The 19,812-nt window shown below is 49.8% G+C and overlaps 1 protein-coding gene across 2 annotated transcripts in view; it reads right to left on the reverse strand.

The window, feature by feature from the left end:
• Positions 1–1,905: 1,905 nt before the first annotated feature.
• The window catches only part of MAP1B (microtubule associated protein 1B), a 97,409-nt gene continuing 79,502 nt past the window's right edge, over positions 1,906–19,812 (reverse strand). For both annotated transcript variants that reach the window (XM_051833246.2, XM_051833247.2), the window contains 3 exons: positions 11,052–17,550; positions 7,435–7,673; positions 1,906–6,342 (listed from right to left, as the gene is read on the reverse strand). In XM_051833246.2, the coding sequence (XP_051689206.2) occupies positions 6,187–6,342; positions 7,435–7,673; positions 11,052–17,550 (6,894 nt within the window). In that variant the 3' untranslated portion in view covers positions 1,906–6,186. The remainder of the gene's footprint in view (positions 6,343–7,434; positions 7,674–11,051; positions 17,551–19,812) is intronic.

Raw genomic sequence — 19,812 nt, forward strand, 5'->3', positions numbered from 1 at the left:
GTACTCCCCCAACGTGTGCTGACGGTGCTCTCTGCTGGGCCTGTGTGACCTGGTGCCTTTGCCTGGACTTGCTCCCTGGGCACTTCCCTCACTCCTCTCCCAGGGCTCAGAGCTGGGACCTCAGACCTTAGACAACATCTCTGGGGCTTTGCCGCTGGCCACCCAAGCTCCCTCCTGAACTTGAGGCACTCCCATCACAACGCGCTGTCCTCATCTCTCGTCTTCCCCAAGCAGCGCGTGTTCACCCTGAAATCCCTTGGTACAGGTGCAAAGTATAGGTGCAGGAATTCCAAGGAGGGCAGAGAGGACACCTGCTTGGCATTCTCTGTTACACATAAATCACTTCTCCCTGACAGTTTTCGGCACCCGTGTATGAGCCAGACCCACAGCACACGATGTTAGATGATACAGCATATTCTGCAGTCATGAGCAAAAATTAAGAAGTAGCTAAGGTGTTGGGCGTAACCGCTGAGTCCAGTGCTTCCACAGCACCAGCAGGTCAGCCGTGGAAGGGTCCATGGAATCTGACCACCTTGTCAGATGCTCTTTTCCCTGGGGAGAGAAGGAGCTCCAACAGAGCTCGGATTCAAATCTGGCTCTTTGGGGCCCAGCGCCATGGCTCAGCAGGTTAATCTTCCGCCTGTGGCGTCGGCATCCCATATGGGCGCCGGTTCTAGTCCCAGCTGCCCCTCTTCCAATCCAGCTCTCTGCTGCTGCTGTGGCCTGGGAAAGCAGTAGAAGATGGCCCAAGTCCTTGGGCACCTGCACCCACGTGGGAGACCCAGAAGCAGTTCCTGGCTCCTGGCTTCAGATCGGTGCAGCTCCGGCTGTTGCGGCCAACTGGGGAGTGAACCAGCGGATGGAAGACCTCTCTCTCTCTTTCTCTCTGCCACTCCTCTTTGTAACTCTTTCAAAAAAAAAAAAAAATTGTGGCTCTTTGTTTGCTTACAGTTGGTGCAGGAAATCCACCCTCCTTCAGCTACAGTCATCTATTCATTTTCTATTTTGTTTTTTAAGATTGATTTTATTTGTTTGAAAGGTAGAGTTAGAGAGAGGGAAAAAGAGAGATCTTCCATCTGCTGGTTCACTCCCCCAAATGGCCGCAATGGCTGGGGCTGGACCAAGAGCCAAGAACTGCTTCCTGGTCTCCCACGTGGGTGCAGGGACCCCAGGACTTGGGCCATCCTCCACTGCTTTCCCAGGCCATAACAGAGAGCTGGATCGGAAGAGGAGCAGCCGGGAAGTGAACCAGTATCCATCTGGGAGGTTAGCACTGCAGGCAGGGCTTAACCCGCTACCCAACAACGCTGGTCCCAGTAGATTTATTTATTCATTCATTCATTCATTTGAAAGTCAGAGTTACAGAGAGAGAGAAGGAGAGGCAGAGGGGGAGAGAGAGAGGGGGGTCTTCCATCCGCTGGATCACTCCCCAAATGGCCACAATGGCCAAAGCTACGTGGATCTGAAGCCAGGAGCCAGGTGCTTCTTCCACGTCTCCCAAGCGGGTGCAGGGGCCCAAGGACCTGAGCCATCTTCTACTGCTTTCCCAGGCCATAGCAGTGAGCTGGATCAGAAGTGGAGCAGCCAGGACTCGAACCGGCACCCATATGGGATGTCGGCACTGCAGGCAGCGGCCCTACCTGCTATGCCACAGCAAGGGCCCCAAGTCTATTTATTTAAGGCATAACTTGCACAGCTCCTTCCGCTCACCTCCTGGTTTCTGTCCCTCTCGGGCCTGGTTACACAAGATAAAGAGGTTGACCACCGGGAAACAGCAGCGGGACCCTGTGGACTCCCACCTGAGAACAGGACCACCCGGGCCCAGGGGCTTCGGCTGTTCCATGTGGGCAGATGAGTCCAGCTCAGGAACACAAAAGCCAAAGACAGCACAGCAGACACGTGACCTTTTGCCACTTTTGTATTTTATTGTGGAACTGAGGTTTTTTTTTTTTCCTTTACATCAAATATCCTCAATGGAAGAGGGGATATTGCACACAAATATCATAAAAGCACTACAGATTACTTTCACTGGAAACTAATTTTCTACATTAGATATGACTGGATAGGATAGAAGTGATGCAGGATTATAAGACATCATACCATACACAGCTGCAGACTGACACAAACACCATTCAGAACGAGAGAGAGGAGTGTGGAGTGCTTCTCGTTGCGGCTCAAGACGCTCCTCCAGGGCGGCAGGGAGCAGGGCCGCACGCAGCGTGGAGAGCGAGGCCGACCGCCGCGGAATGTTCTAGAAAGGGCAGCCTGGCCTTGGCCTGGCGCCTCTCCTCCAGGCTCCCGCCTTGGGGAGCTCCACACAAGTGCAGAGAAGCTGTTGGTTGGTTTCCCTTCCTTTTCAGTCTTTGATGCTGCCTTGTACATGAACTTCATAAAGTCACAGCTTTTTTTTTTTAATAGTAAATAGTTTTAATACCAGGTGAAAAACCTAATTGCTTTCAGAGAATGCTCATCCCTAGGCTGCTTTTGGTGTGTTGTTCAGTTGGCTAAAAGATAAAAGCTTACAGTTCCTTTCAAATAGAAACAGGATCTTCTAAATCTGAAGAGCAAAAAAAAAAAAAAAAGAAGTCATTATCCTAACTCACATGATCCTTGCGAGCAGGAATCCCTGTGACAGGTGACTAAAAGAGAGGCAAGAAAAGCAATTTCAGAATTGTAGAGCAGCTCCTGGGAGCTGAAATTTGGTAACAGAGGGAAAATAGAAGGTGGTAAAACTTCCATTAGCAAATGATTAAATCTTATTAAATGAGTGTCAGAAAGTTCCTAAACCATATAAGCTACTGGAGACACTTAAAACATTCATACACACTGGGGAAACCATTCACTATGATATGTTAAGAAAAAAAAATTCTTTTTTGAACTCCATGGAAATGGTGTTTGGGGGAGGGGGGAGTCAGTCCTTGTATCCAGTCCCACCACAAGACTGAGAAAGCATGCACAGGGATTGGGGTCTGCAGAAAGCGGGGGTGGGGAGGGATTGTTAAAATTGACAATGGAGGATCATCTCTAACATTTCGTCTCTGCAGAATTTTGTTTAGGAATACTACCAAAAAGGGTCATGGTCATGGGTGTGATCTCGATAGAAAGCCATCCTTCACCGAGAGTGTCAATTCCTTCCACTCAGATGTTCAGTCTACACCATCGGATCAAGTACTCAGTATGAACAAAGCTCTAGAAGTCTACGTCCATCTTTCGTTCTCACCATGAATGTACATGGCACACTGTGATGGCTGTTACTAAACTAATTGTGTGTTTATGGAACTAGCAAAATTAGGTTAGTCACACAGGTAGGAAAGGTGTCCAGAGGACAGGAGCAACCTGTCATGCAAATATTGGTTTTCCTGATATACTTAGGTTCTGTGGTCATCATCAAGAACAATGGATGGAGAAAGGTATAGGTAGATTTCACTGGAAAAAGAACCAGCTGTCTAGTGACAGTTTTTATATATTTTCCCCATTAAATCCCATTGAAGAAAAAAAAAAAAGAGAGAGAGAAAAGGGAGTGGAGCAGAATGGTTATAACTGAAGACTGCCTATAATTCTCCTAAAATGTTTGAATTTTTAAAAGCAAAATCATGTACATGTGATATACATTTAATTTGGGAAACTGGAGTAGAACTCCATCTTCTATCAAAGGAAAGTCAACCAGAGGTCTGGATTTGGCAAGAAGGCTAGAAATGTTTCTCTTCCCAGGCATAAGGAGGATCAATTCAACCTGATAACTAACCCTTAAACAATTAGCTTAGGTTGTCTCCTAAAATAAGTTTGAAGCAGATGAGTTTATACTCAATGAAATCCATGTTCGTCACAATGACTTTTCCATCACGTGTTAACTGTTTGTACCTTTAATATGTTACTTTTAAGGACTTGAAAGAAATGGGGAATAAATAAAAGCTGCATTTCTAGAGAAGCCTAACAAAAATAGAATATTAATTTCCTTAAAAAAATTAAACATTTGAAAAATGTAATTCACAGCATTAAGTAGACTGCATAGCTCCCCAGGGAAGGGACCCTGAAGAAGCACTGGTTAAACCCTCATAGTAGTTAGCAGTGCAAAACATACACTCATCAGACAAAAATAAACTAAAATGTTAATTCTGAAATAAATAACTAACATAGAAAATAAAATGAGGTCATTGTTCACTGCTCCGCAGACCGGCGCGTCTGCAGGAATCTTTACGTGACGGCTGAGAGCTTGCCACATGGGAACACTGGGTGCTGGATCTGCGGCCGGAAACCTGCCATCAGTTCTAATCAGGATCTGGCTTCCCAGGTTCACAGTTCAATGATGACAATGACGAAAATGAGCTCTGGACTCTACATGGTGAACCATAGACTTGGGAGTTCATTGGATTCCATGTATTATTTGTTTCATTTTTTTTTTTTCCAGAAAAGAAAATCCCAAAGCAGATTTTGCCAGGGTTCTTCTACCTCATGGTTGAAGATCTTGAGAGAAGTATGTAGGTCATCACTAGTGATCTATTCGTAAAGGTCTTGAAAAGTAGCCTACCATGCCTTTCTCCCCCACTCTCAAATAGCACATACTCAGCTTTTCATGTTATGGGAACCAAAGGGTGGGAGGTATCATTATTCCTGGTAGTTATGGGTTTTTAATAAATATTATTACTGCAATATCAGACTTCAATCTTGCCAGAACTTCAAATGACATTATTCAATGTTTGTCTTACGAAACATTTAAAAAAAAAAAAACCTATCATTTGAAAATTTTCTCTGCATTTTCCTGTAAATGAAAACATCTGTTAAAAAGTTCATCTATGAAAAGTTCGCACATATCTAAAAAAAAATTCTTCTGTACACTTGTTCCCATAATTCTGCTGAAATTAATGGAAAATTTAAAAAGCCAATGTAAGACAAAGGAAGGCAAATACTGTTCGCTCGCTGAGAACCTCTTCCACCATCCCATTCGCGGTTTCCCAGTTCTGATCATCGAAGCCATTTCCACCTTGAACGTGCAGCAGTGAAGAAGCTGCCAGCGGTGCAACTTGTTTGACTGAAGGGCCACAGGTGCACAGACGTGGTCTTCAACACACATGACTCAGCATCAAACTGCTGGACCAATCAGATCAGCTTCTAGTACCACCACGCAACGCGCACACATGTGCTCCTTTAACTGGAGTATCTATAATCCTACATGGATGTTTTATAAACTTGCTGTCTCACATTAAAAAATAAGTGCATCAAGTATCTTTGTACATTCAAGTCACTTCCTAAGGCAAATTGTCTACCATATGTACTCCCAACTGCTTTGGTATTTGCTTCAGTTCAGTGGGGTGAGCGTGGGTCTTGCAGCATGCAGGTTAGTTGACAGAGTGGACTAAGTGGGTGGACAGATGCTGGGAGCATGCCTTAGACCTGCCTACTCGTGTGTTGAAAGAAAGTTCTGAATGGGGCTCGTACCACTCGCATGTCCAGCCTACACTCGCTACGTCAGGTCAGTGTGCAGCCTTCAGAGCCGAAGGAGCTTAATTAAGGCGTGAAAATCTCACATGCCCTCCTAAGAAGCTGCGTTCTTTTTGTCTTCCAGCCAACTTGTTTTAGCCAATTAAGACCCTTTCCGATGACTCAGACTGACAAAAATGGAAAACATTACCTCTGTAGACCAACAGAAGACCTTCTGCCTGAGAAAATGCAGACCTAGCTACTGGTGACGTCCCACCCACCCGTTACCCCGCTCTGCTCTCTCTCTGTCTCTCCGGGTGTCTCACCAGAACTCTTTACCATTACGTCTCCTTCTCTTGCGCTCCTTTTCTTTCTCATTCTTCCCTCTGTCTCTTCTTCCTCTCCCTCTTTTCTGCGTTCACTCTCTTGCTCGCTCGCTCTCTCTTTCTCTCTAAGACAAATGCCTCTACCTAGCAGAAGTCAGTTGGGTTCGCTAGTGCATGGTTTCCGAATGTTCAGCAGAGATGAACTGGGCTAGGTAATTTTGCAGTAACTTGAACCCTATCGTGGGAATACTGTTACTTCCCTTAGCAATCAGCAAAAACTGAGAAATATTAGTGACTTGCATCACCATGACACAGTATAGCATTTGGCAGGTAACTGTTCAGCGACTTAATCAGATGAATTGACGTTTTAGAAAAGGTAGTTTCAAATGGAAGAATTTCTGGAAGCAAAGTTCAAATCCTGTGGTGTGGCTGGCCTTGGCCTTCACAGTTCAATCTTGCAAGCGGGGAAGGATTCATCTTGCATAACCACTGTGCTGCTACTGGCTAAAACCATGATGTTGAGGTCTTGCTGCTTCTCGTGGGTCTCCTGGTACCATTCCCTCATTACTTCCGAGTCATGGGTTGGGATCAGTGTCACCTGCAGGGAAACAGAAAAACAGCTGTTGAAGGGCAGAGGTAGAAACCAGATGAAGGGATGAAAGGCGTTAGACCATTTGAAGAAAAGCAAATTTCTTCAAGAAATGCAAAGGATTTTTTGACTTGCATTTTCCAGGAACGAGAATAAAGCTGAAAAAATGCTATTGAAGACTGAAACTGAAAGCAACGAGTGACATGTCAAGTATATTCACCGTCAGTTTTCCAGTTCTTTAGTGTTAAGAAAAGAAGTTCAGTTAAGGTGCAATTTCTTGTATTTCCTTAACTCAACTGGTAAGCCTTACATAACAGATATTGCAACATCTAAGCCAAGTTATTATCACAGCTCAAAGCCCTCAAAAGCTCCTCACTGTTTGTAATTCACATTTTGTCCTGAGAACAAAGATTCATATCTTTAATTCCTGTGTGTGGTTGAGGATGGAGGAGGTGGGTGGGGGCTTAACATCTTGAATAGTAAGATTCCAACAAGCAATTCTATGAACAGCATGCAAATACAGTCTACTAGGTGATTCTGTACAGAACCACTAGGAAAACTTAGAAAGCAAAGACCACAGCTAAATTCCCAAGAGGTGGTTCACGGCCAGACACGGTGCTGAGGACTTGGGAATGTCATGTTGGGGACGGACCCTCTTCTGCACTGCTCCTGTCGCTGTGGAATTCCATGGGAACAGCTGATTTTCTGGCTTCCGTCTCTTTGCAAAGCAGAAAGGACTCAAGACAGTTTTGCAGTGGCACTCACATGGAACTCTGACCGCCCTGACTCACACACACACAACACTCTTGGTGTCTGGGACTGAAGGGCAATTCGTCTTGGCAGATCAATGAATGATGCCTTAGGCAAGGTGGCTTGCCTCCAAGGCCCTGGCTATTGGTGGTGGTGGCAAAGCAGTACCAGTGTAGGCTATCTTCTGTGTGCAAAGCTGACTGTGTCCCCGGGATACGTCATGTGTGGCAGAGTCAGGAAGCCCCCCCCGTGGATCCCCAATCATAAAGGTGTCTGTCTGAAACACGGTTCCCTCCTTCTGCCTGTGGACACAGCCCAGAGGCAGGGCCGACAGAGCCCTATTGCTCTTACCTGCATGTTGCTGCCCCACTGAGCCTTCCCTTCCAACAAGGCGTCCAGGACAGCCCGGCTGGGCTCCTCAGCAGCAGGGTCATTTCCACTCACCACGTAGTAGGAGGACCTCACTCGCTTGAAAAACTCAACATCCACGTTCTTACTATTGCTGTGGTTGGGAATATAGCACAGGTCCAGATACACGGGGAGGCCTGGAGGCACGGCAGAGGGCTTGGCTGTCTTGGTGGTTCCTGGTCCTTGGATGAATGAAGACAAGACAAAGTCACAGCAATGGGAAGAAATCCACACATCCAAGTACCACTCCCTACTCCTCTGCTCCTCCTCTGGGACAGGCAAAGCAGCGACAGCAGTTCCATCTCCCTAGCAACCGCAGGGAGATGCAAATGATGGCTGCATTTTCCACCAGCAATCAGAACACTGAACAGGGCTGTTTCCCACCGTGATAGGAGAAATGACAACCCCATTCTAAAGGCGCTATTAATGTGCATCTTAATTTGACAAGTGATCTAGGGGCCGGTGTTGTGGCACAGGGGATTAAGTCACTGCCTGCAATGCCAGCATCCCATATGAGCACCAGTTCGAGTTCCGGCTGCTCCACTTCCAACGCACCTGGGAAAGTAGCAGAAGATGGCCCCTGCCACCCTCAAGAGAGACCTAGATGAAGTTCCTGGCACCTGGCTTCAGCCCTGCCCAGCCCCAGATGTTGCAGGCCATTTAGGGAGTGAACCAGCAGATGGAAGATCTTTCTCTCTAACTCTGCCTTTCACATAAATAAATAAATCCTTTAAAAAAAGAAAAGTGATCAAAGGAATGGATTTTAAAGTCAAAAGGAAGCATAAACCTGTATTTGGCAAATCTGAGTTAAGTGATCTCAGTCATTTACTCTAAGGTCTTATGCCACGGCTGACTACCCTAACATTTAACCTAGTAAGTGGTTCAGCTCCTGCCCCACTTGATTTTCAAGGCCCTCAGCACCTCAACCCCACCCATAAACTAGTGAAACACAGTCTTCTCCCTGCATAGCACAGTGCCCTGAAAAGTGACACATCTCTCCCAGACAGGGCTGGATGCCCACAGAGGAAACACCAGGCTCTCTCTAACCAACCAGAACACACCAGGCTGCAGAAAGGGCCTCCTGGAGCCAGAATCCCAGCTGAAACAGAAAGGCCTGGGAGAAGGGGAGACTCAGACTCCTGGCAGCAGGCTTGGTGAGCTCATTATCTATACCGCTCCAGTTAGAAGGTGTGCAGTTCTGGAGACATCAGCAGAGGAGCGTTCTCTGCTGTGGTTCTCTTCCCTGACTGTATCATTAGAATCACCTGGGATCCTTAAAACTGGTGCCCAGGCCTCATGCTGCACAGGGCTGGGCTGGGGCTGGGCCTGGGCATCAGCATCTTTTGAAAGCACCCCAGGTGGTGCTAATGTGACGCTATTTAAAATATACAATGGAGTCTTTAAGCTTCACTCTCTTTCTCCTTGGGCTGCCCAAAGACCATCATCTTGTGGTCAAAACCACTGGTGTATTCCACCAACTCTCCAGTTTTATTATTAGGGAGTAGGGGAATGCTGAGATTAAGCCAAACTGGTATTTGGATACACAGACTCATCTGATGAATAGAATAACAGGCCATTTTAATGAATCTGAGTTAAAAGCTCTCAAAACACCCGTTTGGAGGCCTCCTAAAGAATTCTGACTTGTAGTACAACTGTCAGTTATAATTCTTCTAATAAACATGCCCGCAGTTCTTCCTTGTGCACTAGTTTGCTACCATAAACACCCAATGAATATTAGGCATAGAAGCACAAACAGAAAATTGCCAAAAGCTGACTCAGGTTTGTTTTAAAAAATGAAAGGTGCAGGCCGGCACTGTGGCATAGTGAGTAGAGCTACTGCCTGCAATGCTGACACCCCATATGGGTGCCAGTTCATGTCCCAGCTGCTCCACTTCTGCTCCAGCTCCCTGCGAATGGCCTGGAAAAAGCAGAAGATGGCCCAAGTGTTTGGACCCCTACTACCCACGTGGGAGACCCAGAGGAAGCTCCTGGCTTCAGCCTGGTTCCACCCTGGTTGTTGCAACCGTTTGGGGAGTGAATCAACATACCGAAGATTAATCTCTCTCTGTAACTCTTTCAAATAAATAAATCTTTAAAAAATATCAGAAGTGCAACGTTGCCTTTTTAGAGATGTGAAGGTATCTTTGACGTAAACTCATCTTCATTTATTACTTTGCCTTGTAATTATCTATTTAAAAATCAGAGTCTCCAAAAATCAACTGTGTGGACGAGGGTAAGTATGTTCTGGCAAATGTCTGTTTGTTTTTATCTGTTGGAATGGATTTTATGTTTCCCTTTGGTGCAAAGCAGCTGTCGCTTCTTTCAGACCAAAGGGTTAATTAGCCGCTGCTTCTCCATTCACTGCAAACATGAGCAAATTCATTTTGCTTTGTGTTTGTAAAAAGACTAAATTTGAAGAGAACTAAGTCCCAAAGTTGATGCTCCACATTGTTTAAAGTGCAATTTTGTAGCTATAACTAATCTATCCTAATATACACTAAATAGGAGCCTCAAAAGTTCATCTCTGATTTCTCCTAATCAAGGAAATGTTATTTAAATGATATTTTTAATTTTTTTTTTTTTTTTTTTTTTTTTTTGCTTTAGCGGTTTGGCTCAATTTATATTACTTTGTGAACTATCATCTAAAATTCCTGGGTAATCACATAAAGCAAATCAAATGCAGTATGCAAATCCCTGGTGAATGACGTTAAAGCCCCGGAGTGAAGCTGCGGCTGCTACGGAGCCGGAGAGCCGGGTCCATCACTGCTGAGAACCTGATAAAGCCGGGACAGGGGCCGAGCCAGGAGTGACCAGAGTCGGGGTTACGGCCTCTCTCCAGTGGGTTTCAACCCGAACGGGCACACTCAGCTTCTATTGGTGGGGCTGTGGGTTAGAAAGGCGATCACAGAACAGCCCCACACTTTCCTCTCAATATGTGCTGGGTATTCACACATCAGCCACAATGAGGGTGGCTAAGAAAACACCATTGTCTGTAACAGTGGCCTGTTTCCCATGCTGACTGTTTAACACAAAGGTTGTAATTTTTTTTTTTAAAGGGGACTCTAAATCTTGGCCTAGCCTGGTCACCCTAGGCTTGGTGGAGCCTCTCATTTTCTCTGGACGCCCCTGGCCTGTGTCTCCTGCAGCTCAATTTTGGGGCCAGCATGGCTGAGGCCAGTCTCCCCAAGGAGCTGGAAGCACACATCCTTGCATCTGGGAATTTAGTACAAACCCAGAAATCCCATCTGAGCAGTCCCAGCTCCCGCGGGCCCTCTGTGGAGCTCTCCCCAGGCCCGAGGGCCATGCTGGGTAGGGGAGAAGTCAAGGGACACCAATTCCCATCTTTCCAGTGCAAAGGGAACAGGGAAAACAAGAGGTCTTCTAACATTTTGTGGGAAAAATGGAATTAAGAGATAAATTTATTTTTGGTGCCAAAAATTTTTGAAAGCCACGTATAGTTTTTCCCCTAACATGCATTTCCCATGAGCTCTCTGAAGCCCCTCATATAAAGAGCTCCGGGGAGGGGGCCTCTGTCGGGAGGCCTGGCATCTTTGGCCTACCTGCAGTTGCGGTCTTGGCTGACTTGGATGCCGAGGCGTTGGCGGCGTTCTTGGTCTCCTTGTCTTTCTCGTCCCCACGTGCAGCCTTGACCTCGGGGGTGGCGCTGGTTTTCGTGGCTTTTTCCACAGATTCTTTCTTCTTGGGGGAAGCCACTCGGGACACTTTATCTGAGGATTCTTTCAAGCTCGCTGGTTTCGGGGAAGCTGCCAAGGGCTTGGGTTTCCCATCACTCTTCTTGACAGGTGAAGAGGACTTGGTCTTTGTACCTGGCTTCTTGGTTTTGGTTTTCTCCTTGAGGTCTTTCTTCAGCGCCTTGCCCAGGTTCTGCTCGATGGCCAAGGCCTCGGGGTCGACCATGGACACATCAGGGTGGCGTGGAGAAGGGCTGCGGTCCTGCACGGGGGCTGGAGGAGGGTCCATGTGCTTGTAGGTGACGGTTTTGTCTGTGGGTATGGTTTCCGATTCATCCTCGGAGTCGATGTTGGCATCCGCTGTGATGGAGGGGCACTCTTCGGTCTCCGGGGGAACATCCGAGTCCGTCTGGGAGGGGGCCGACTCGCTGACTGAGGTGGGTGGGGTCTCGTCGCACTGTCGCCCTTGCGGCTTGCCTCCGGGAGGGGGCGGGGCTCCTCCCGACTGCGTGAGGGGCTTCTCGGAGTCGTCAGTGGGCTCTTCGCTGGCAAACCACTCAAGAGGGTTGGGATTGATAAAGGAGGGTGACAGCTCCGTCTTGGGATGCTTGTACTCGCAGGAGGACACGAGGCATAAGTCAACCTCCTGGCGGGCTTCTGAGGGGGACTTTTCGGCGGCGTAGCATCGGTCTGAGGTCTCGTAGGAATACGTAGACGCCTGGGGGGTTTTGGTGATGTTCTCCGAACTCTCGTAGCAGTACGTGGAAGCGTCAGGGGTGTGCGTAGTTTTCATAGACGTCTCGTAGGAGTAACTCTCAGACTCGGGGAAACTGGAGATTTTCTCAGTGGTCTCATAAGAGTAGCTGGAGTCCCCAAGTGTGTGGCCACCATCCTCGGAGTCATCGTAGCCATTGCTGATGTCATCCAGCAGCCGTCTGGCCCGCTCCGTCTTTTCATAGCTGTAACCACTCACATCCGGGGTCCTTGTCGTCTTCTCACTTATCTCATACGAGTAGCTGCCCTCCTCGGGGGTCCGGGTGGTCTTCTCCGTGATTTCACAGGCATAGCCATCATCTTCAGGGGTCTTGGTGGTCTTCTCAATGGTCTCATAGGAGTAGCCACTGTCACACGGGGACTTTACGGTTCGCTCTGTCTGCTCATAGTAACAGCTGCCCAAATCTGGGCTCCGGGTACTTTTTTCATAAGACTCAGAGTCGTAATCTTCTTCATCCGGGGACCTGGTCAGTTTCTCAGGCGTCTGATAGGCATAGCTGAAGTCTCCAGGCGTCTTCCCTCCACTGTCTTTCTCCAGGCTGGACGTGGTCAAATCTCTATTCAAGGCTAGATGGTGTTGCATGGTATCAAATAACATTGAGGCACGGAAGCCATAGGGCTCGGCAACAGCTGCATCTATTGGTGGAGAAGAGGAAGTGTGGCGGGCTTCCGTGCTCTCTTTGACTGCAGAGGTAGAATCTGAAAAACTAGGAGAATATAAAGGAGAGGACTCCCGCGGAGTGAGTGGGGAGATATCGGATTTGGGAGAGAGCTTCTCTCCTCCTAGACTTTGCACTTTCTCAGAGGTGAGCGAGGCATACAAGGATATATCTCGGGGAGGAGCCACGTCGGACAGAGTATCTTCTTGAAGCGGAGAAGCTATCTGAGAAGGGGTATGAGCAGAAGAGGTGGATGGGGAGGCCTCTACCTGAGATACTGAGATGAGTTCAGAGAGATCATTATCTTGGGTATAGGACAGCTCCTCCGTGGGCGGTATCTTATGTGACAAACTAGAGTCCTGCATGTCGGATGGACTATAGTCCACTTCGGTTGGCCCGTTTTCAGTGATGTGAAGCGCACCTGCTCCCATTGTAGGTTGGTCTGGAGACTGCCGGCTGAAGTCCATGGCAAGAGAGTGCTCAGGAGATTCTTGGCCAAATTCAATAGACATTGAGGACTGTTCCGATCGGTGCTCTTGAACCGGGGTCCTGGACTTGGCCGTCTTCGGGGAGAAGTCCGGTGGAGAAATTGACATCGGTCTTGGGCATTCTTCTTTAGATGGAGACATTTCCGTTTCCTGGAACGTGGTAGGCGTTTGTACCACAGACACTGAAAGGGAGTCGTCGACTTCAGTGGAATGTGGGGAGCCCACCTCGGCGTGCAGAGAAGGAGACACATCGTCAGTGGTCGGCTCGGGGAAGGAGCTCGTAGCCACGGAGGCCGTGGAGACGGAGGCCACCCCCTCCATGTGCGAGTAGGTGTCTTCTGCTACTCCCTCATCCACAGGAGTGGCGGACTTGTCTGAGACAGTGCCCTCAGAAATGGACATCTTGGTGTCTTCTTTAAAAGATCCAAGCTGACTGACATCTATCTGTGTGGGAGAAACATCTCCTGGCTTCCTGTCATCCAAGGCCAGCGCTGGCTGAGAACTCACTGATTCAACATCATCAGTCTTTTCTGGACCAACATCTTCCTTGATCGGCACAAAGTCCGTGCCTTTCCCTTCCTCCTTGTCTTGGTAGAGACCGGCGGAGGTCACGTCAGAGACCGGAGACACCTGGTCCAGAAGCTCTGGCTTGCCATCTTTCCCTTCGAATGGGCTCTCGGTCCCCCGGCCGGGAGCCTGGTCGTCTACACTCAAGAAACTGTCGTAAGGCGACTCGGAGCCCAACAAGGGAGGGCTGCGCAGGGGTGACAGCACCTTCTCAAGGGGAGATTCCGAGTCGGGCACGGGCTCATCCATCGGGCTCACCGAGGCCCTCTCTCTCTCGTCTTTGGCATCGCTGAACTCAAACCTCACCGGGACGGCCGGGGGCTTCTCCACGACCTCTGTGGGGAGGTGACTTGATTTCTCTTCGGTGGGAGACTGGTAGTAGGGCGTGTGGCCAGCACTGCCGGTCACAGACTGCGACGGGGACACCACTTCCAGGGTCTTCTCCTCGGGGCTAGCACAGCGCTCTTCGACTACTTCCTTGGTCACCTCGGGAGACACCGGGGCTGCTTCTGCCTCTGCGGAGGCTTTGATCTCATTGGGCGTCAGAGAGAAGTTCACGCTGCGTTCCCCGAGCGGGGTCTTCTCTATCGGAGACGGCGGAGACGGACTCCTGGCTGGGCTCTTGGGGGGACTGAGTTTTTCATCGGAAACTGCCGAGAAGGTATCTTTGATGTCCAGCGCGGCTCTGGCTTGCCCCTCTTTCTCTTCCGAGTAGTAAGCGTCACGTAGGGCAGATCTGCTGAATTTGTCTTCCTCCATGGACGACGGCGGGGATATGGTGGAGGCTGAAGCATTGTAGTCCTTGCCTTCGGTGGCGTCGGTTTTTGACCCATCCGACAGCCCGTTGAGTGACGTCACCGCGGGTTTGACGTATTCCTGGGAATACAGGGAAGACTCGTATTTGGTGATGTTCACGAATTCCTGCGACGGGGACTCGGTCTCCTCGTTATTGGTCTCGTCACTCATCACGTCGCGAGGCGTCGACATCTCATCCATGGGGGTGGGCTCGCTGGAGATCTCAATGGTGGACTGCGTGTAGCCGGAGGTGGCCGTGAACTCCTCAGGCTGGTCCTCTCGGTTGTCCTCGTCGGAAGCGGTGGCCTCGCTCTCCGAACCTCCAGGCAGAGTCTCGTCGTGAATGGAAGATGCCGGCTCTCGGCTGGGGGACTGGGCTCCGGGCGGCTTGAGGGACGCCGTGAGGAACCCGTACTGATCCTCGGCACCTCCAGCCTCCGCGGCCTTGTCCACCACGGCCATCACGTAATCTTCCGCTTCAGCCTTCTCGGGCTCGTACTCCTCCTCTCGGGCGTCCTCCGCCTTGTCCTCCTCCTCCTCCTCGCCTTCCTCCTCCTCGGACTGCTCGGCTTCTCCCTTCTCAATCGCCTCGTCCATGTCTTCCTCGGCCCGGTCGTCCCCGCTGGCCACAGACTCCCTCTTCTCCCTGATGTGCACATCCGCCTCGGCCTTGGCCACCTCCTCGTCCTCAGCCAGGCCGGGCTTGGGGGCGCTCACAGCCGCGCTCTCCTCGGCGTCCTCTTCCGGCTCCTCCGCCTCCTCGGTTTCTGCCTTCTCTTCGTAGTCGCCGGCCTCGGAGGACTCCTCAAAGCCCGCTCCTTCGTCCTCGAACCTCTCAGTGTCCTCCACGCCTGGCTTCTCGGCCGGCTCCAGCTCCTCGGGGGTCTGCTCGCACTCGCCCTCCCCTTCGGTGGTCGTGATGCCCTCGTCGGGGGACTCGGCGGGGCCTTGGATGACCTCCGTGTGCTTCTGAAGGGCGTAGGCCTCCCCGGCCTCGCTCTCCTTCCGCTTCGCGTCCTCGTCGATCAGCTCCAGCTGAGGCTTCAGGGCCTTCGCCACATCCACCTCTTCAGCCTTCAGCTCCTCGAAGTCCTTGGTGAGATCCTCGGGGGACGACATGAGGGACCGCTCGGCCTCGAGCTCCCTCAGGGGGCCGGCGGCGGCCACGGCGGCCACGGCGGCGCCCACAGCGGCGGCGCCCACGGCCACGGCGGCCTCGGCCGTCTTGCCCTCCTTCTTGATAACTTTGACTTTGGCCTTCTCCTTGGGCTTCCCGGCAGCCGCCGCGTCTTTCTTGACCGGTTCCTCCTTCTTGGGGACTTTGGGCTTCAACGCAGCAGGTTTTTTCGCTTCCGAGAGAGGAGTGGCTGGTTTCTTCGTGTCTTTGGGGAGCTTCTTAATTTCCTTTTTAGGTTCTTTGTCTTCCTTTTTCACCTCCTTCTTCTCTTCCTTCTTCACCTCCTTCTTGGCTTCCTTCAGGGGCGTTTCTTTCTTCACCTCCTTCTTGGGCTCCTTCTTCTCCTCCTTCTTGATTTCCTTCTTGACTTCCTTCTTCACCTCCTCCTTTTTCGGTTTCTCCTCCTTTTTGACGGGCGTCTTGTCCTCCTTCTTCGCCACTTCCTTCTTCGGCTTTTCCTTCTCGTCTTTCTTCTCGTCGGGTTTCGCCTTTACCTCCTTTTTCACGGTCTTCTCCTTGGAGACCTTGGGCTTGACGTCGGCGGCTTGCTTGTCCGCCACCTCGGCTTTGACGGGAGGCTGCTCCTCTTTGCTGGGCGCCTCCTTGTCCACGGCCGCTGGTTTGGGCTCCGTTTTGACCGGCTTGTCTTTTTTCACGGTCACCTTTTCTTTGCTTTCCACTTTGGGCGGCTTTTCTACCTGGTTCGCTTTGGGGACCTCCGGGGCTTCCTCTTTCGACTCCTTTCGCACGGTTTTGCTGGGAGCTGGTTTTGCAGCTGGCTTCAGATTTTCTCTGCTGTCAGCCCTCTGTTTGAGTTTCACTTGTTTCACGGCGGGAGCCGGCACCTGGCCAGTCAGATCCTTCTGGGTGGCCAGCGGCTGCTTCAGGAAGTCCAAATGTTTGAGTTTTTCCAGCCCTTCCAGGATGTTGTATTGGGTGCTGTTTCCAGGAAAGAGGACGCGGATGATTTTCTCGGCCGGGTTTGCTGGATGCCACACGATCAGCGAGGAGACTGAAGTTAAGTAGGGGATCGGGATATCTACTTCCTGACCATTGGGCAGGATCAGTTCCGCCTTGTCTTTGTTGGTGCCAGTCCACTGCTGCATGAAATACTGCATTTCCTTGCTGCTCTTGACTGGGTTAAGCACATACATCTCTAGTTTCCCCACCCCCATCTTTTGGAAAAGAATGACAGGATCGATGGTATTGCCTACACTTCTAAAGAGAGGTTCTGGCTTCATGGACAACTTGTTCAGGTACTGGAGGGTGAAGCACGCTTCCTCCAGGCTCCTCTTCATCTTCATGTTGGGCTCGGGAGTCTTCAGGTTTTCAGGGACGTTGAGAAAGACGACGCCCAAGTCAGGGGAGATGAGGTTTTTCATCCAGTCGCTGTTGGTGGTGGAGCCCTGCGACTGCTCCTCTTCCAGCTCGGCGATTTTCCGCTGCAGCATGCTGTTTATGCCGGGCAAGTTGTCATCCCCGATGTGGGTGAGCAGGATGGAGTCCACGCGGTCCAGGTGGCGGATGAGTTTCCAGAAGCAGGACTTCCTCTCCGAGCCGCCGTTGATGAGCATGTTGAATCCGTTCACCGCGAACAGGGCGGAGTCGCCCCTGCCTCCGGGGAAGATGTAACAGCAGGGCTTGGAGAGCTTCAGAAAGCCCCCGGATGTGGGAGGTTCCAGGATGTCAAAAGGGGACAGGACTTCCACTGACTCCGAGAGGTACTCGGTGAACTCAGAGAGTCCTTCCATTTCTGGCAATATAGACGCTGAGTTGAGTTTAATGTTGATGAAGTCTTGCAGATTGTGTCTGTCCAGGTTGGAGTTCTTCCAATCCCCTTCTTCGGGGCAGAACAGGGTTAAGCTGGCTTTGTTGGCAGGATGGGTAGTGCTCAGTAACTCTCCAATCTGGAATTGAACAAAAAGAAGAAGGGGGGGGGTTTGGGTGACTGACTGTCATCACTGTTCCATCATCTCTGCCTCCAGAGGGTGACACAGGATGCCTGGCTGCACAGAGCTGTAGCCGTGTAGTGATGCTTGTTGTATACATCCTAAAACACCTGCATGCAAGACGGTGCATGGCCCCTGGCCCGAGCATCCCCTGCACCCCAGAACCTGGCTCCAGTTCTGAGGCCACCAGCTGCATGGACTATCCGTGCATGTACTACTTTGCATGCTCCCTGATGCACTTGTCATGCACAGGTGCTCTTTAAAAAATACTGAACCATCACGGGAGAAAGCTACGTGAGTCATTTCCTCACTGATACTGCAAGGTCATTTCTTTTAATCCCCTCGGCTTGGCAAGTGGTAGACGTGTGATGGACACGTTAAAGAAGTGCCGGTAATAGTGCACTTCTTGTCTCCTTTTAGAATTTGACAGATACAAAAAGAAAAATGTCTGGTGAGGTCTCCCCCCGTGGGACACAGGAAGGTATTGATTGCCCAGGACTACAGAAAATGATTGGTTTCTGGCACCAATGCCCAATATTTAAAACATGAGTGGTTCACCCAGCAGATTCTCCGTGAATACAAATGCTTTTACCGAAGCCCTGATGATTAAACTGATTGAGTAAATTGTACAAGCCAATGACCAGATACGATCCCCATTTGCTCCGTCTCTGTTGCTTTGCTTATCAAATAAAAATAAATGAACACTTGACAATAAATAAACATGAGCAAATGCTTATTAGTATTCCAGTATGGGAAGTGGGTATCCCAAATGCCTGCCCCTGTTTGTGCTTAAATCCAACGAGAGACACTCTGCTGGCTTTCTGCTCTCATTCTTTCCTTTTTGAAAACTTAAAAAAAATTTGAAAGGCAAACAGACAGAGATCTCCCATCTGCTGGTTCATTCCCAAATGGCCAGACAGCCAAGGATGGGCCAGATCAAAGCCAGGAGCTGAGAATTTAGTCCTGGTCTCCCATGTGGGTGGCAGAGATCCAACTATTTGAGCCATTGCTGCTGCCTCCCAGTGTGCACATTGGAGGAAGCTGGAATCTGGAGTGGAGCCAGGACTCAAACCCAGGGACTCTGAGATGGGATGCAGGTGTCCCAGGCGGCACCTTCCCTGCGCCCTCCCATTCTTTTCCAACGGAGCAGGGTTTGAGTGGCTAAGCTCACATTTGGTTCCGATGCTTTTTAATGCATTGTTTAGTACTTCCCGAGGATGGGAATGTGGAAAAGCAAATGGGGACCAAAACGGTGATTATGGTTTAACGAAAGCACTCTTTTCTTTCTTGCTCCATGTTAAGGCCAGATGGTCTTAGTTTAGCAAATTGTGAGGGAAAGTCATGCTGTAAATTCAGGCCTTCTTTCTGTTTCAGCAGAGTTCATAATGCAGCCCAGGAGGTCACCCAAGAAGTGCCCTGCGTGCTGGACAGGCAGTGAGGAAGGGGCAAGGCAAAAGGTTTTCCTTGGTGCAGCCATCGCTACCTGACAGCTCGGGACTCTCACCTGCCAGGATCAGAGGGATCACCTCTGTGTCACTATTAGAATATTAACATTCAGAGGCCGTGTGTGTGTGCATGCGTGTGTGAGAGAGATAAGGATAATTCACACAATCTGAATTTTCCTCTACTAGGCTGCACTCAATCTTGTCATAAGCCTATTAATTCTAGCATCGCGTTTTAAGTGAAGAGTCACAAAACGGCACAATAACGAAACATTGCTGCTTTCCTCTGACTTCACTTCGAATGCTCCCACATAAAAGGGATGGGACCAAAGCCCTGTTCTGGAAGCTGAGAAAACCGAGAAAGCAAATGGTAACCACCACTGGGGAGGATCTTTGCTCAAATTATTTGTTGGCCGAAGAAAACATGAGCACCAAATGCGCTTTCATGTCTGATATTTGGCAGAGACCCTCATCATCACTGCTGCCACACGACTGGCCTTCTGCCGGTCCTGATCGTCACACAGAACACCGGCAGATTCTTCATGGTTTCCAATACATGCTTAGGGGCAAATCCAAGAAAACTCAAACTGCTGAGTCTTTCATGGATAAGTTTTATTTATTTCATTTATTTTTCAGAGGCGAAGAAAAAGAGAGCTCCCATGCACCAGTTCACAACCCAGATGTCCACAGCAGCCAGGGCTGGGCCAAAGCCTGGAACTGAGAACTCAATACAGGTCTCCCACATGGGTGGCAGGGACCAAGCACTTGAGCCATTACT

Source organism: Oryctolagus cuniculus, chromosome 14 (genome assembly GCF_964237555.1).
Source record: "Oryctolagus cuniculus chromosome 14, mOryCun1.1, whole genome shotgun sequence".
NCBI lineage: Eukaryota > Metazoa > Chordata > Mammalia > Lagomorpha > Leporidae > Oryctolagus > Oryctolagus cuniculus.